The sequence below is a fragment of the Castor canadensis genome, chromosome 3, assembly GCF_047511655.1.
Source record: "Castor canadensis chromosome 3, mCasCan1.hap1v2, whole genome shotgun sequence".
Lineage (NCBI taxonomy): Eukaryota > Metazoa > Chordata > Mammalia > Rodentia > Castoridae > Castor > Castor canadensis.
This window is the reverse complement of record NC_133388.1, coordinates 164,059,177-164,078,302: the sequence shown is the minus strand read 5'-3', so window position 1 is coordinate 164,078,302 and position 19,126 is coordinate 164,059,177. Positions and strand designations below refer to the sequence as shown.

General features: G+C 33.5%; 1 protein-coding gene across 48 annotated transcripts in view; it reads right to left on the bottom strand.

The window, feature by feature from the left end:
* Window positions 1-19,126, bottom strand: part of Rims2 (regulating synaptic membrane exocytosis 2) — a 573,766-nt gene that overhangs the window by 334,579 nt on the left and 220,061 nt on the right. For 4 of the 48 annotated variants that reach the window (XM_074069016.1, XM_074069017.1, XM_074069020.1 and 1 more), the window contains exon 1: window positions 15,347-15,977. The exons of 33 other annotated variants lie outside the window; for them this stretch is intronic. In XM_074069016.1, coding sequence (XP_073925117.1) covers window positions 15,347-15,468 — 122 coding nt within the window. In that variant the 5' untranslated portion in view covers window positions 15,469-15,977. Of the gene's footprint in view, window positions 1-15,346; window positions 15,998-19,126 lie in introns of those variants that run through there. 11 more of the 48 variants (XM_074069023.1, XM_074069019.1, XM_074069015.1 and 8 more) reach the window with 8 other exon arrangements.

The following is a 19,126-nucleotide window of genomic DNA, read 5'->3' as shown; positions in this document are numbered from 1 at the left end:
CTCCTGTGACAAAGGAAAAGAAGAATCGTGTCCCAAGCAACCTAAAATCATGCCTTGATAAGTTAAGGTGGTAGTCCTCCTTAGATTAACTAACAATCTTTAGATGAAACACAATGTAGAATGTCTACAATGCAACATTTCCAATATACAACTTGCAATGAAATGGTATAATACATGCAAAGAGGAAGAAAATGAACCCATTACCATGAGAACAAAAAATAGAAACTACAGAAACACTCCTAAACATGACCTAGGTGTTGCAATTAGCATATTAAGAACTTTCAAATAACTACAACGAATATTTAAAAGGATTTGATGTTTAGGTGGATACAGTTGGGAAATAGTTGGAAGAACTTCAGCAGATTAATGGAAGCTTAAATTAAAAAACAACTGGCAATTCTAGAACTAGCTCATGCAATAACAAAGATGTAGAACAAATGGTACATGACTAATAGTAGGGTGGAATAAAATCAGAGATATCCTCTCCTAAGTCTTCTACTTGTCCAAAATATACCTAGCTTTGGAGAAGTGATAGAGCAGTAGGCACTTTGACATGGTTAGGTAATAGAGAAAAAAGATGACTTGTGTTCTCACAGTCACATAAGAAAGAAAACAAACTTGCCTAATAAGAGTCTGAACTTGTTGAGACCAATCTAGAAAATGCATAAAATTGGGCCCATTTTCTTTGGTTTCCACTCTTGCCCTAATGGTACACTTCCTGTGCCTCAGGCAAACACTTGGCTGAATTCTAAATCACAATTTTCTAATGACTTTTAGTTACAGGTACCAGTTTAAATCTCTATGCATTACATACCATCATACCTATTATTATATAGTAAGTAATATATATGGAATTAAAATGAACAAATTCTTAAAAATTTTACTTGCTAAAGTTCATCCAAGTGGTAAATTACTATAATGGCCTATGTAGCACATATCAGGGGGGAGGATATCTTTTTAAATAAAATATTTAATAAAATATAGGCTATTCCCTATAAAATTCAAATCAAAACAAACATTAACAATTGGACAGTTCCTATTAACAAATGAGCCAGTCCTATTTCTACAAAAAATGAACATGTAAAAACAGAGCGTGATGATTTTAAACACACAATTTAATGTGGATTCAACTTGCCAGAAATATTAGTAAAGAAGTCTGTGTTTAAATATCAATATCAATTCTTACTAATTTTGATCATCCACTTTGATAAAAGAATATGGGACTCAAGAAGTGTTAGCAAATATTCTTTTTTAAATGGATGGAAAGACTTCATAGAAGTAAAATTTTCTGATTATATAAAGCAACCCTTCGTAGAATTTGAGTGATAAAGGATTAACTTTGAGGGATAAAGTGATCTATGACTAAGGGACAAGTATTAATAATAAACTTGCTGAACGCAAATATCAGGAAGCAGAATCATAGACAATACTGCAATCTATTTGTCTGGGCATCCAATTTGTAACTAATTTTGGTATGTTTCCGCTATATTTGATTTAAATTTAAAATTTTTTTTTTTGTTACGCTGCTTGGTAGGCAGAATTCTAAAAATATCTTTGTCCCTCCCACCAAGATTTCCCACCCAAATCCACATGACTGTGAATATAGAATCATACCTGTGATTACATTATGTTATGTGCTAAATGAGATATTTATATATGCATTAAGATTATTAAGCAGTTGACTTTGAGTTAATCAAATGATGGGTGATCTAAGTGGGTCCAATTACCAATCATATGAGTCCTTTAAAAGGACAGAGTATTTTCTTGGTAGTAGCAGAAAAGGAAATTAAAATAGTTCCAAGCATGAGAAGAATTTGACACACCATTTATGGTCTTGAAAATGGAGGGGACCATACAACAAGTAATGCAAAAGGCCTCTAGAGGCTGACCACAATCTCAGCTGATAGTAAGGAAACGAGATGCTAGTCCACAGCTGCAAAGATCCGTGGACTGAGCCCACCTGAAATGTTGATCCATGAAACTGCAACAAGAAAACAGATGCTATTTTAATCCACTGAGCTGTGGCAATTTGCTATGCAATAACACAAAATGAATGCATAATGCATTTGTATTGTCTTATAATCTTCTTTCCATTAAGCGACATAACAAAGAAAAGGAAAAAACTCACAAGCATATACAGGTGAAGAAATCCTGAATAATACTTGGACTATATTGTCCAGCTGTGCTACTGCATTTAATTGAAACTGTTCGTCCAGATATTTGCTGTAAGGCCAACAGTCAGGACTTGCGATCCAGTCCCTTACCACAGGTGTATCATGGGAAATAAGATAGTGTTCTATCATATCATATGACAGTGATACACGCTGCCCCAAGTGTATTTCCATCTTCAGATTTACGTTTTGTGTAAACAGTTTCTGTAACAAGCTGTTCAGTTTCTCTAGAAAATGCTATATATACCTCCTATTTTTGTGATTGCCATATTTTGTTTTGAAATTAAGATATGATTCAGAAGAACCCAAAAAATAATGTTCAGAAATAGATGGCAAAACCACATTGTGGACTTAGAAAATTTATTCATTTTAAGAGATTAGTCAAAATTACACATAATTATCATATTTTCAGCATATGGTTTCAATTTCTTATGCTTTGGTGGATATGAATTGAAGAATCAACAGGTAACTATTCTAACAAAGTAGAATTTCATCTTTCGCCTATTTCATTCTCATTATATAAACCATGGAACATCCCTCAAAACTTCCCTGTGGGAAGTGTATTTCAATGCATGCCCATCTAATCAGAAAGCAAAGAAGAACTATGATGGCTTTTATATCTTCATCTTATCTGCTCATTTTCTTTGATACTTAGGTTTATAATGTCAATTTTGTGTTGTATCTGAAAAAAGCCTCTGCAGACATTGCTCACATTTTACAGTAGCAACAGTCACTTAGAATGTAGATGAAGTATCATTTGCAAGTAAATGGATGGAACTGGAGAACATCATCCTTAACTAGTAGCCAGGCTCAGAAGACCAAAACTCATATGTTCTCCCTCATATGCGGACTTTAGATCTAGGGCAAATGCAGCAATGTTGTAGGACTTGGGTCACATGACAAGGGGAGAGAACACACAGGAGGTATGGGGATAAATAGAAAACCAAAAACATGAAAGTGTCTGATATCCCCACTCCAAAGGAACTAATACAGAAACCTTAAAGCGACAGAGGTCAACATGAGAAGGGGATCAGGAACCAGTGTAAAGATCAGTTAGAGATGAATCAACATGAGTTGTAACACATTTGTACATGGAAGCAATGCTGGGAATCTCTCTGTATAGCTATCCTTAACTCAACTAGCAAACATGCTTTGCCTTCCTTATTATGCTTATATCTTCTCTTTAACAAAATTAGAGCTAAGGGCAGAACAGGTTCTGCCTGGAAGTGAGGTAGGGAGAGAGTGAGAGAGCAGGGGAAGCGGGGGCAGGGGGGAGAAATGACCCAAACAAGGTACACACATGTGAATAAATGAATAAAAAAAAAAGAATGTAGATGAAGTAGAGCAGTAAAGTAAAAGCTATATATTCCTTATATTTTATGAGGATATCATGATGACTTACTTAGGACATGAAGTTCTACACCAGCTACTGGAAAATGAGCTTTGCAATGATGCTCAGGAAAGAACAATAAATCACAAAGAATAAGGCTCATAAATTAGGACTAAAGTTATAGGCATGTTTAACAAATATAACTTAAAATATAAAAGAACAAACTCTTAGCCCAAGCTAAGTTTTCCACAGATAATAAGGTATATACAAATATAAACAGATGACTATTTGAAGGCCCTACAAAGCAACAAGACCCAACTGACTTGTAGACGAAGTTGACAGTGCATGAGTTCCCAATGTCTGTGACCTTGAACCAAATCCAATCCATACCTGGAGGCTAAGTGTATGTGAGAAACTCAGAGTTTCACTGATTGGAAAAATCAGAGGAAGGAATTTTCAGATGGTGAAAAGTAAGAGCGAAAAGACAAAAAGCCTTACAAAGAAAAATACAGTTCTGTGTATAATAAACACTGCCAAAATCTCATGCATCCATAAAGACTTCAAAAAGGTCACAAAAATTAAAATAATATTTTGGATGCAGTCTCCTCAAGGAAAACACAACTTGCAGCTAAAAGCTCAACTGTGTGAACTTCCAGTTTTAAAATAATCAGCACTCTTTAGAAAATCAAATTTCAGAATCTCTATAAAGCATTCTTCACATCCAAAATACAATTCTGTAAAAACAAAACACAATTCAAAATTACCTAACATATTAAGAAATGGGAAAATATGAGTCATACTCAAGAGAAAAAGTCATCAAAAGAAAACAGAGATAACCTGAATGTTAAAATTATTAGAAAAGAATTTTTAAAACCAGTATAATAAATATGTTCAAAGAAATAAAGGTTAAGATGCTCATAATGAGTGAAAAGATAAGACATTTCAAGAGAAAGAGAATATAGCCAAGTACCAGTATGGTGGCACGTACCTATAATCCCTGCTACTCAGGAGGTGAAGACAGTAGGATTGCAAGTTTAAGTCCAGGCTGGGCAAAAGAAAAAAAAAAAGAAAAGGTCCAGCCTGTCTCAAAAAAATTAATTTAAAAAAAAAAAAGCTGGGAATGTGTCTCAAGTGGCAGAGTGTTTGCCTCGCATGCATGAGGTGCTGGGTTAGATCCCCAGCACTGAAAGAAAAAAAGAAACAAAAGGAAATCTGGAACAAGAAATGAAACATCTTAATTATGTAACTAGAGAATCAGAAGGAAGACAGAAAATGGAAGAGAAAACAATCTTACAGTAAAAGTCAAAAATGTAAACTCAGTGAGACATAAGTGTATAGACTTAGAAAGCACACATCCCAGCAAGATAAGTGCCATAAAGACCACGAATATCCACATCTGCACATCACAGTGAAGCTGCTACAGACAAAAGGAGAAAAAAATCTGAAAACAACCAGAAAATACATAAATATTAAAAAGCAGTAATTAAAGTGCCACCGACTTGTCATGATGAACCTACTTACTCTTAACCATAAACTTCAGGGCCACATTAAACTGCAGAAAGCTATTTTTTTTTAAAGTTTGTCAACAAAGAGTTCTATATTTAACAAAAATATTCCCAAAGAATGAATACTGATGTTTGTTTTTCAGATATGAAAAAATGAAGAAGTAAATATCTGCACTTCAAGAAATACTAAATAAAGTTCTCCAGATTGAAGACAAAGTCTATCTATGGAAACACGGATCTTCAGGAAGCAAAGCTATTAAAATGGGAAATATGTGAGCAAGTAGAAAACACTATTCATTCTTCTTAATTGGGTAGAAATTCTAAAGGCTGCTTAAGAGAAAAATTAAAGCACTGCCATAAAAGCATACAGTGTATATAATGAAATGCTATGAAAGCTACATCATAGAGGATGGAGAGATAGAAAGTAAATGAATTGGATCTATTTCAGGGTTGCTATTTTTACACAAAAATTAAATATTAAATAGATTGTGAAAGTGCAATCAACAAAAACTAATATATATAGTTAAGTATAACAAGCAAATAGACAAATTAAGATGGAATTCTAAAATGTATTCATATAATTAAAAAGAGAAAGGCTGGGAAGGAAAGAAGGGAGGGAGGGACAGAAGAAGGAAGGAAGGGAGGGACAGAAGAAGGAAGGAAGGAAGGGAGGGAGGGACAGAGGAAGGAAGGAAGAAAGGAAGGAAGGCATAAAACAAATATCTAAATTCAGATATGTCAATAATTACAATAAATTTTAATGGACTATATTCTAAATAAAAGGCAAAGATTGTCAAAGTGGATTGTTTAACAAGTAATAACTAGCCATACACTAACTATACGATATACTCTTTATATAAAAAAAGTCACAGAAACATTTAAAGTAAAAGACTGGGGGGAAAATATACCATACAAACAGTATGTGCGAATGATTACATTACTACAAAATAAGTTATATTTACAGCTTAAGGATGGCTAGAAAAGCCTAAAGAGAAACATTTTTCACTATTAAGACAGAAAAGAGAGAGATACAGAAGCTAAGCTCTCCTACTGATCTTTCTGACTACCTCCAACATAAGGTGCAGACCAAGAGACAGAAAACAGCCTTTGTTGCTCTTAGAGCACATGATCCAGTTGAGTCTAAAGCTAGTACTGTCTGTCTTGTTTGGTATGGTTTCATTTGGTTTGGTTTGGTTTTTGGCTATGTGAGTTAATATATACACCCTTTTTTGCTTAAACTATTTTCAACTGGGTTTTTCATTTCAGCAAAAGAAAAATTACTGATTGATAACTTCTTGACTATAAAATGAGGTTTATGATACCACCATCTTACAGGGTTTGAACAAAAACACTGACAACATAAAAGGAAAAGCACAGAATAGATACAAAAAAGTGGTAGTTATTATTATAAAAAGACAAAGAGAGAGAGGCAAAGCAGGTATGGGATGGCCCTGGAGCCCCTCTGCATCCAGGGCTGAGGTCAGTGCTCGGTAAAGCAGCGCCTGGCCTGAACTGTCCACAGTTACCCAGTTGGAAAGGAGAGCTGACCTTCCTAATCATTTTGGGCCTGAGTCACTACAAGACTGTGCCTTTTCTCCAGTGAGTGTTCCCTGACACTGTGTGTCACTAGCCACACAGGAGGGAAGGAAAAGCCCTCTTCCAGCCAAAGATGAAGCTTATTACTCTCTTCCTTTTTTACTCTCACAATTATAAGTTTTTTAAAAAAATCACTGATTATTCAGTTTGGAAGTAGGGAGGGGATTATGATGAGAATAAATACAGACTGACTACCAAAACTAAAGACTTGCAAGCAAAGAATAATATCAAGGCAAAAGAGATACTTTACCAAGATTTTTTTAAGTCAATTAAACAAGAAAATATAAAAGTGTGGAATACATATTTCTTTCAAGTACATGTGGGTATGGTCACCAAGACAGACCTTATCAGTGGGCAACAAAACAAATCAAAATGAATTTAAGCTGGCTGAAATTATACAAGCATGTTCTCCCACCAGAATGAAATTACACCAGAAATCAATACCAGTAAGATATTTTTTAAAGTAATGTTTAAAAACAAACATCTTTTTTGAGGGTTTTTTGAGACAGTGTCTTGCTATATAGTCCAAGCTGGCCCCAAATTCTTGGTCCTCCTGCCTCTCCCTCCTGAGTGCTGGGATTACAGGCATGTGAAACAATATGAGGTATTAGCACACTGGTTTTATCTGTCCTTGAATCCAAAGAAAGAACAAAGCACCACCTTAAGAAGCTTCAAAAGGGGAGAAAATTACCCCAACTAAACAGAAGAAAGAAATGGAATAGGAGATAGAAAGGAATAAGACAGGAACAGTAACCAGTGAAATATCAAACAAACAAAAGAGAAAATTAACAAAGCCAAAAAAAGATAAATTTCTAAAATGATAAGCCACTGAAAGAAAGATTGCAAAGTGTAAAATACCAATATCAGAATAAAAGAAAGATTAACACTACATATTCCACATACATTAAAAGGACAATAAAGGAATATTATGAAATTTATAACAACAAATTCATCAACTTAGATAAAATAGAAAATTTTAACTGAGAAATATTTAACCTGTAGTCTAAATAGCCTATTTACCATAAAGAAACTGAATTCTTTATCAAAACTCTATTTTGAGTTTGTGGGTGAATTCCATCAAATACTTTAGGGAGAAATAATACCAATTATGAATCAGCTGTTCACAAAATAGAAAAGTAAAAAGTGCCAAACACCTTTTAGGAGGTCAGAATAACCCTACTACCAAAGCCCATCAAGGACATTTCAATAAAAGAAAGTGATAAATAGATGCAAAAAATCCTTATCAAAATCATTAAAAAACTTAACCAGGAATACATAAAATGAGTAACTAAGTGGGATACAAAGCTGCTTAATATTAAAAATACTGTTAATGTAATTAGCAGTGTGAAGAGAGTAAGAGAGAACAATCATATGATAATTTCAATAACTACAGAAAAAGCATTTCACAAAATGCATAGCTATTTATGATTTTTTTAAAACCACTGTTAATAAATTAGAAGACTCCCACAACTTGTGACTAACATTGTATTGTTGGTTCTAAGCATGTACTAACACAAGAAATAAAAAGCATAAATATTAGAAAAGAAGAACTGTCTCCTTTGTGGATGACATAATGTTTACAATAAATCTACAAAACAAGTATGATAACAAGTAAATGAATTTGGCAGGGTCAATGGATACAAGATTAATAGTTAAAATAATTTTTATTTTTATATATTAGAAGCAAGCAACTGGAAACTGAAATGTTTTAAATTCTCTTTGTAATAGAATTTAAACCTAAGTATGGAAAAAATTTAACAAGAGTCATACGAGGATGAATGAAGACAGAGGTGGGCAAGATGGTAGAGTAGAAGCTTTTTGTTCACTCCATGAATAAGAAGAGTCTGAGGAACAGAAGAAAGACTATGTTTTGAAGAGAAAGAGGAAGAACATTGGAAAACAAGAGAGGGACAGGACAGCTGAGAGCAGAGGAACAGAAAAGTGACAGAATAAAGTAGGAAACAGTCTTCAGTTCCAGCTCATCAGAACAACAGCAGATTCTTCAACAGAAACTAAAAGCAAAGAGAACCTGGAAAGTTGCGTTTCAAGTCCTGAAAGAAAATAACTGCCAACCTAGATTACTATACCCAGCAAAGCTGTCCTTCATAATTGAAGGAGAAATACAACCTTCCATGACAAACTAACACTAAAGGATTTGTGCCCACAAAACCAACACAGAAGAAGATAAGAATACAGGAAAAAGTATATCTCATTAGACAAGTAGATTAAGAAGATGAGAATTAGGAAAGAATAAACATTATAAAAACAACAAAATTATAGAAAATGCTATATGCCTTTCAATAATAACTCTGAATGTCAGTCTCAATTCTCTAATCCAAAGACACAGACTGGTAGACTGCATCAAAAACAAGACCAAACTACCTGTTACCTGTAAGAAACACACATCACTGGCAAAGACAAACATAGGCTTACGGTGAAATGATCTAAAAAGACACTATAAGCAAATGGAACCAAAAAGCAAGTTATAGCTGACAAGCAGACTTTGAACCAAAATTATTGAAAAGAGACAAAGAAAATCACTTAGTATTGAGAAAGGAAACACAGCAATTATGCATATATATATGTATATATATATATGTATGTATATGTATATATATATGTATGTATATGTATATATATATGAATATAGACGGGACCACTTTAGGGGGTTAACCAGCAGGTGTCAGATGGAAAGCGAGGATGCGGGGTGGGGAGAGTATGATCAAAGTATATTGTAGCCACGTATAAAAACGTCATAATGAAACACACTTTTTACAGTTGCAAGAAAGATAAGGGGGTCAAGTAAGGTGTCATAGGAAAGAGTAATAGAGGGGGTAAATGGGGTCAAAGTATGATATATGTGTGTATGGAAATATCATATGAAAGTCCCTATATCGTACAATTAGTATGTGCTAATAAAAACATAAAAAATACAATGTAAATAAACTAAAAGCATAGATGCTCAAATGCAAATAAAAATAGTCTGTTCCACTAAGGGCTCTTAATGTGTAATAAATAAAGTTAGCAACTATATTTTCCCCCTGTATTTTTCTATACAGTTGGTCTAATAGAATTCATTCATCTGGTCTTAAAAGAAAAAAAGAACTAGATTTCTTATGACTTTTTTTAAAGTAATGCAAGATATCAACCCTGGAAACCACAAAGCATTGCTTAACTTGAAGAATACTTAAGTACATGAGGAAACCAATGGAAAAGCCAATGTCATCCATCCTTCCTGGGGTCAATCTATAAGAAAACAATACCTCAGAGTTCATCAGAAAACACCTCAAACCAAAATAGCCAAGTGATCATGATAATAGCATAGCATACATGCAAAATGCAAAGGACTAGAAATATCAACTTATCTTGAAAAAAAGAACAAAAGTGGAGACTTACACAACCTAACTTCAAGTTTACCATAAAGGTAACACTAGAGTATTGCAAAGGAAACACAAGTAACTGGGCAGAATTGATAACCCAGAAATAGAGTCACATTTATTCAGTTTTCTGCAATGACAATGAAGCAATCCAACAGGGGGAAGAAAGACTAAAGTCTTTCTAGTAAAGGCAGTGGAACAACTGGATATTCATCCAGAAAATTTTGAATGTTGATCCCTACTTCATACTATGTAAACAAAAATTAACTTGTCATGGATCATCCACCTAAACCAAAAAACTAAAACCCATGCTAATGGAAGACACATAGGATTAGGTTTTGACTTAGGGTTTGGCAAACATTTTTGAAATCTTGGTTTTAGGGGTTTGGTTTTTTTATTTTTTGAGATACTGGGTTTTGAACTCAGGGCTTCATACTTGCTAGACAGGCTTTACCACTTGAGCTGCACTCCCATCCCAGGTAAAGGTGCTTAGATAACACACAGAAAATAGAAAACATAATAGAAAAAACACTAAATGGGTATTCCACAAAGGAACATACAAACTGTCAATAAGTATGTAAAAGTGCTGGACATCATTAGTCGTATTACAAAATCACATCATAAAGAAATGCCATGAGACACTCACAGGAATGACAAAAATTAACTAGATTACTATCACCAAATGTGGAAAAGTAAGTGAACCACTGAAACTCTCATTGTTGATGGAAGTTTAAAATGTGCAAACATCTTTAAATGATGTCATTATAAAACTAACCATATACTTACTCTATGATCCACAAAATCCTTTCCTAGGAATTCCCTCAAGAGCAATAAGTGCATATGCCCACAAAAAGGCTTATGTAAGTGTGGTATGATCACAAATGGAATACTATTCAGCAATGAAAAAATGAAACTACTTACATGTGCAACAACATATGTGATTTTCTTAATTATGCTACGTAGAAAGCCTAGCAAAAAAGTGCATTTTATATAATTCTGATTAAAATTTCAGAACATATGAAGCTAATGCATGTTATGGGGAAAAAGCAGCAGAAGCAATTGTACTGAGATAAGCTTTTATAAGTAAAATAATGAGATATATACATGCATATTTAATGAAGATTATATGTGCATATAAATTGTGTTTGTGCCAGACGATTGGGTGCTTTACACCTTAGAACAGATTTTTCATGAAGCATGTTCCCAAAATGAAAAACTGGTTATGGTGAGACCATCACAAGTCCAAGTGCAAACAATGCAGGCTGTGCAGACTGTTCCCTGGAGCTCTGAGAAGCACACTGCTCTTTCAATGTCACTGTGCTCATTAATGTACTATGACAAATAACAAGTGTCTGTGCCCAAAATTTCTACACACAAGTTAGCAGTTTCATCATAAAGAAAGCAACAGTAAATACCATGTAAAGGACTAAATACTTCTGATCAAAAATTACCAGAGCTAATAAACACTACTCTATGCAATTGCATTTCATTTTAAATATTAATGCTTTGGAATTCTGGTTCTGACTCAGTGGTATCTATTCACATGAGATGAATTTAAACTTTACCATTCATTTTTGTAAGAGTAGCCCGGTAATTTGCTGTCAAATCACAACACTTTTGAGAGGGTAAAGCGGTACCAATAATAAAATGATATTCACTAGAGGACAGTGGACATAAACTGGGACTGCTCCAGGAAAACAAGATCAAACACCCCTTATTTGCAATTTAAAATACCAACATGCCCAAGCTTTCCCTGGTCTGTTATGTTTTCTCATCATACATGTAATGCAAGGCAGATTAAGACTTTCTGAATATCCAACTGAGTAAATTTCAGTTCTATTATGCCCCTGTGTGGCCAGACAGTACAGTGAATTCACCGTCACATATTTTGACAAAGAAATAAGTAGAGCTAGAGGAAAATACAGATTTCTTTACTGTATAAGAAAGACTGCTAAAACATCAACAAACAGAAAATCTTAGAGGATATGGAGTACGCTTTCCACAAATTTTATTGCAAAAGCCATCACCACCATCATTTGAATACTGCCCAGAGCAACTGACAAGTCACTGTTGAAAAATATATCTTTTAGCATCCCAATATATTTATGCTTGCTTCCAGAAACAGGATCACAAAAACTATGTTTCATAATGAATTCATTGCTTGGGTTTTTTTTGTATTTTTTTTTTTGGTGGCAACAAAAGCAATTATTTTTCTGTGTGGGTTAAAGCATTTGATTTGAGGAAAAATGAATTTATAATGAGAAGACTTGAAAACAAGAATTTAAATTAAAGTGGCATTTCATCAAAACCTATCAAGTGGATTTATGTAGGATGCAGGCACACTTCTTCCCTTGCTGGATCTTTAACTGTTTCATTTTAGCAATCTAGAAGATCAGAAGATGTCCTGCTTACAAAAAATGGTATTCAAAAACCACAAAGACATGAGAAGAAGCTAAGAACATTCAGCCTCAAACATAAGGCTCACACTAATGTTTTCAACAAAAAGCAAGTTTAAAATATTCTAATAATTTCACTAATAAATTTAATTCCACTACTTACTAGATAATAAAGGAGCTTAATAATCTGTATTAATTTCTAGTTTGGTGATGCATAATGCATAGAATAATACTGGCACACATAAAATCTTTCCTTGTTTGAAAAGTTGAACTCAACAATACTTTTGGAGATTATAGGAGATTTTTATCTTTTAACCTCTCCTTGATAACATGCCATAGAATTCTTCTGCAAACCTAAGGAAAGTTGAGTTGCCAGGCTTAGGGAGATGATTGGTTGCCTGAGAAAAGTCTCAGCTTCAAAACTGCTTGAAAGGGTCTCTTTTCGGTAATAGCTTTTCTACAACTGATGAGTAGTGTTCTTCTAGTAATTTCTCCTAGAAAGCAATTCATAATAGCATATAATCTAATTGTCCAAATCTATGATGAGATCACAGTCAATGTCATAATACAAATATTAAATATCCCATGCCAACTAGTCCAAACAATTAAATGTTTACTATTCATGCAATAACAACCAAAACTGTTCTTTTCAGAAGTGATAGTCATATAACTAATGTTTTAAAATCTCAAAAGCATTAGTGTGCAGTCCATGAAGTTTAAAAGTTCATCATTTAGGAAAAAAAAAAACTTCAGTTTTAGATTGTATCTTGCAATGACATACTCAGAGTATTCTTCATGACTATTTTTCTTCAAGAATAAAATTTTAGTCTATATACTTCTTGCTTCAGTGTTAACTGAAATGTTAATGTCTAGGCATTTGTATTAGTTTTTAAAAGAATCTAAGCAGACATTTGTATATCTAATCTGAACACAAAAGATAATCAAAAATTAAAATCTGTGGAAGCCTTAATGGTGAGCTCATGTACTTATTTTTCATTCTTATACTGCCAAGATAACTATTTGCACAATTAGTTTTGGTTTATCTTAAAAGTAAACCAAGTAATTGACTTACTTCTGAGGATTAATAGATTGATTTGTAAAATAATGTCACATGTTTTTTAAAGACTAAGAAGTTACAAACAGATAAAGGCAGGATTTATTTTTCTAAAGCAGAATACATTCATTATTGATTAATTGGTATTTTTTACTATTTCACATAAGACATAAGAATAAAAGTAAATTAAACAAGAATGGTCTTATGGAAGTACCAGAAACTTCACAATTTAATGTTTAACTACAGCAGCATAAAATTCCAATTTTAATGAAATTATGAACATGTCAACAACAAAATAAATTGGAAACAAAGGCAAAAGCATACTAACAAGGGTACACTCAACTTTCCCCCCAAAACAGACATCTTCCTATTTTAAAGCTACCAACACTGACTTTAAAACTAATTCCTAATTGTGCTGTCAATAGCACAATTTCTATAATGAATATAAACTAGCCTTATCATCAATGCTTTTAAAGACATAAACTCTTGACATTAAAAAAAGAAATGGAGATGGAATAAGGAAAATAATTATAAATGATGAGAACTCCAGATTTGAGAACTCTGGTAGCTTCAAGTCATGGAAATTTTTAGGAAACCAAACTCCTTCCTTTATTTAAAAGCATGTAACATGTCACATTTTAAATCATAAATGACACAGTAAAGTGGTGGATTGCTAAATAAAAAGAAATGCAGATATTTATTTTAGTCTATTTTAAAATGGACTCACATTTCATTTGTTGCTATGTATTTTAAATGAGTCTGAAAATAAAATGTGAAAAAAAATCAACTTAGTTTATTAAACAAAATTACACTGAGGAAAAGAAGTGTAATTCTATAAGAAATAGATGCTATCCCATCTTCAAAGAAAAGATCATAAATATATTTATCATCAGTAAGCATTTTAAATGCCAATCAATTTTTAAAGTCCCCCTTTCCCTTGCTAAATTAAGATACATATTGTATAATAGGTTCTTTTAATCTCTAAAATAGGCTGCCTCCCAGTGTTCAGAGATCCTGAAAGGAAGAGACCAACAAAACCATATTCTAAGCACCACTAGTTCCCGGTCAATTTCCAGAAGATTTCAGTGCATTACCATGTTCACAGAATTTCTTTCTCAGTCTTTCTCCACATATATTTAGTTAAAAGTGGGGTCTTTTTATACTTGATATAGAATAGGAGAAATTCTCAAAAGCCAAACGACTTAAAATGAGGGAAGAACTGCAAGGTAAAACTGCATTTCAAAAGCTTTCTTTAATGGACTATGTTTTAATATAAGCCAGAGAAACCATCCAGAACATATGTTCACAATTTAACAACACACACACACACACACACACACACGATCAGATGAAATAGCAATAGGAATTTATAACAAAGAATCCTTCCAAACTAGCAGCCTAATATAAAGCATTAGGAGCACAGTACAGCTTGTTCAAAAGTGATTATTGATCTGCCCTGCATAGAAAAATGTCTTAGACCTAAAAATCCACCTTCCGCATGCTTTACAGGAGCATGCATGATTACTAATTCACATTTTCCAACAAATCACATATGATTCTAGAGCCCCATCCTTCTGTGTGCAATGCAATCACTGCGTGATCACAAAGAAAACATCTATCAGGCATTTTAAGTTAGTCATTCTGTTTATTAGGAAAAGAAATAGTGAAACAGCCTGATATCTGTATCGTGTTTCAGAGGTCAATCTACATGAATTTAGGATGCTTCCTTTTGCTTTAAAAAAAAAAAGATACTGTTTTCGAGGATAAAAGCAAATTAAGAACACTAAATAAAATTTGGATAAGTATACTACCTTATACTACCAACATTTCAATGCAAAGCAATTTTACAGACATATAAAATGACTATTCTGAAAAAAAAACAACATTAAAATGAAAATAGAGTTTAGCTCTACTCACCTTGCATTGTTCAGCGTTTGTCCAAAAAGCTCATTTTGTAAAATATTTGGTGGGGATGAAAAAACCCCATGAAAATGAGATAAAACAGAATTGCAGACCTGGCGCAAGGTCTCAAATTGCATTTTCTTTCTTTTCTCCCCCCCTCACTTCTCTTATTTTTTCCTTACCACCTGTCTTCAAAGTCATCTATTTGCAGACACCATCAAATAAAAACATGCCAGTCAAGTTCCATATTTCTCCTGAGCTCTGTAAAAACTGTGCTTAAATGAGCAGAGGTTGATAGTTAATTGTACAGTCATTATTCTTCTAATTCAGTCGTAGAAGATCCAGGACTCGTGCAGCTTTCAGCTTTCTCCTGACTAGCAAGAATTCGAAACAGCAGTAAGCTTTTTGGGCATTCCCAGCTGAAGTGTGAAGCTGAGCTGCTTTGATGTGCTGTACTCATATTGCTCTAAGCCTATTAAAAACACGCAATGAATAGACGCTGTCGTCAGGAGTTTTGGCACATCTGGTTACCAGCAATAAAATTTCAGAAGTAATAAAAATGGGGACAGGGTATCTTCTCAATATTGCTACTGGGTAAGAGGAAGAGAAATTATGCATTTCCCCAACCTTTTCTCTTTTCTGAAAAATGAATGACTCCAGCAACAGAGTACATCTCTCTAATGTGAGAGCTACTGCATAGGACCAGAACGCTCTAAAAATAAGTGGTATATTGCTTCTGATATCATGAAGCAATAAAAATATGATGGACAATAGGGCTTTTATCACCTGCATTTAGAATGCCATACTTCAAGAGTGGAGTGCATTTGGAAAACATGAATAAGGTCATCTTAATTTCTAATTTAATTTGAAAATGTCTTCATTGATCTATTTTTAAAGAAAAGCAAAAAGTGCTCATGCTGATTCTTTTTTGAAAGGCCATACATAGTGCCTACATGGTTGGTCATGTAATTCTAGAAAAAATTATACCACCTCAATTAAAATTCATCTAACCAGCACGTGTTAAATGAACACTTTCCTGAGATACTTTGCCAACAATTATTCATTTATTTGAATAATGGTAGCAATTGTGCTTTTTAAAAAGAGACTATTTCCTGCAGGCTCCATAGTCTTAGGATACCCTTACAACCTTGTCCATTCTCAGTGGGTAATTGTTTCAGATAAAATCTTAGGTTATTCTACATCCTGGAGTAGCAATCTTACTATACGTATAAATCACATTTTAAATGTAGAAATGCTTGAGCTGACAGAATGGCTAAAGTGCTAGAGAGAATGCTTACCAACCATGAGGCCCTAAGTTCAAATCCCAATATGACCAAAAACAAAAAAAAAGTAGAGATGCTTAAAATTTTAATTAATATTTAGTTGCTCCAAATTCTTGATGTTTCTTTAACAAATCCAGCCCTCTTAGCCATTCTTTGCATCAACTCTTACCTCTAACCTCATCTATTCACTTCCACATACAAATCACTACAAATACATAAGAACTGAAACACACTGCTATAAAAATTGGTGAATTACAATTTGACACAAAGAAACATGTCTTGAAAAACAAAAGAAACATGTAATACTATAAATTTTAGACAGCCACTTTGTTTCTTTTTAAACTAAGATGCTCAATTATGGATTTGACCTAAACTAAGAGTGCCTTTATTTTGAATTTTATTTATTGTTTCAGGTTTTATAGGTTTATGCCAACATATTTGTAAACAAATATGAACATACATATATATCATAAAGTAATTTTGGTTTAAAAAAGCACTTCTATTTTTAATATTCTGAAAAATTGCATGTGATAAAGCTACTATCATTTATAAACTAAAAGAAACTGAGGGTTTAATGGATTAAAGATTGCACAGTTAATAAAAGATCGAGCATTTGGAATGGCATTTGCTTTGGACTCGTGTCTCCCACACTCTTTCCCTTGCTGTTCTACCTTCTACAAATACGCACACATTCACTAGCTTTACCACACACAAGAATACATCTGTCGTAAATACGCACACATTCACTAGCTTTACCACACACAAGTATACATCTGTCGTAAATACGCACACATTCACTAGCTTTACCACACACAAGTATACATCTGTCGTAAATGGCCGGTCTCTACAGATGAATAGGAGAACTAGCTGACAGTGGCCAACCCAAGGATTAGGAAATGTTAGAGCAAACATCTTAATTTTTTAACTCATAGGAACTTTAAGTGGGTTTCTTCCATTTACTTCCAACAGAAGCAACTCTATATGTGTTAAGTTTTATAACCTCTGAGTATAAATTGATAATTCACGTCTAAAAAAAAAGTCAATTTCTACAAATGGAAGCACATTTTTTAAATTCTTATTTTCAAGTTAATTACAAAACTTATACTATCTGTGATGAAAAATACAGAAATGTGTTCTTTGTAATTAAATTTAATTTTTGTAATCCAAAGTTCTTTTGAAGCAACTCTTCTAATTAAAGTGATTATACTACAAAATACTCTGTTAACAAAAAAAAATGTTTCTTTTTGTGTTTTATAACCAGACCTGAAGGCAAGGTCATAGAGTCTCAAAAATGGGCTAAGCATTGAAAATATCACTGGAATGTGTCTTAAAAAAGGCCTATTTGAAAGAATCAACAATGCATTAACTGCCTTGCTACAGACTTATTTTCCAGCTCTTCCTATACAATGCTGGCCACTTTTTCTTAGTTTCTTCAATATCCTCAAATGGTTTCTTCCACCCTCCCTCCCCATTACCACTTTTCACCTGTTCCTACTTATCCTTAGGAGCTCAAATGTCAAAGGAAGACTTCTTCTGACCTACATTGGGTAGGCCCTCTATTATGCATTCTCATTGTACTCTGCACTTATTCTACATAGTATTTTATAAAGTATAACCATATATTGACCTGGAATCTGTTTCATCCTCAATCTCATGGGAATTGTTAACTCCTGAACTCTATTTTATTCATCTAGCAGAGTGCCTAGTGCACAGTAGGTGTTTGATAAATATTTGTTGAAAAAAATAGATGTTTAAATTTTGTCAAAATTCAAACATTAATCAAAAAGTTATCGCTCAATCACATTCATAGACAGGATTGGAAATCATCTAAGGAACTGATTTCATTCTTAGTTTGTATGTTCATTTGCTCATTTGTTTGCTTACCACATTATATTATAAGGTGCCCTCAAACAAGAAACACTAATATTTGCAATCAAAACCATTGTGCTTTGATGGACTTTGTAATTTGTTGTGAATATCCTGAGTATTACAGAAATGTTCATAGACTATATTTGCTTTATGTTTTCTATTTAGCGCAGGTTAACAAGCAACAGACACTAGGAACCTCTATGAGAAGGCAAAGAGCATGGTAGCTGGAATTAAATGGCTTGGTTTAAAGCATCAACTCCAACCATAACCAGCCTTAATACCTCAGGATGTTTATTTTATATACTGGAACTATGATTTTTTTTGTATGTATGTGATACTGAAGTTTGAACTCAGGGCTATACCTTGAGCCACTCTACCAGCCCCTTTTTGTGAAGGTTTTTTTCGAAATAGGGTCTCACATACCATTTGCTCAGGTTGGCTTCGAATCCCGATCCTCCTGATCTCTGAGTAGCTAGAATTACAGGCGTGAGCCACTGGCACTCAGCTTGACTTTTTTTTTCAAATATAAAATTAGCTCTATCACTTACGCCAGAGAGTTTTTGATGAATATTAAAACATGTGATATACAAATGCATTTCATAAACTCTAAAGTACAAATTGCTTAGAAGTAATCTCACTATGA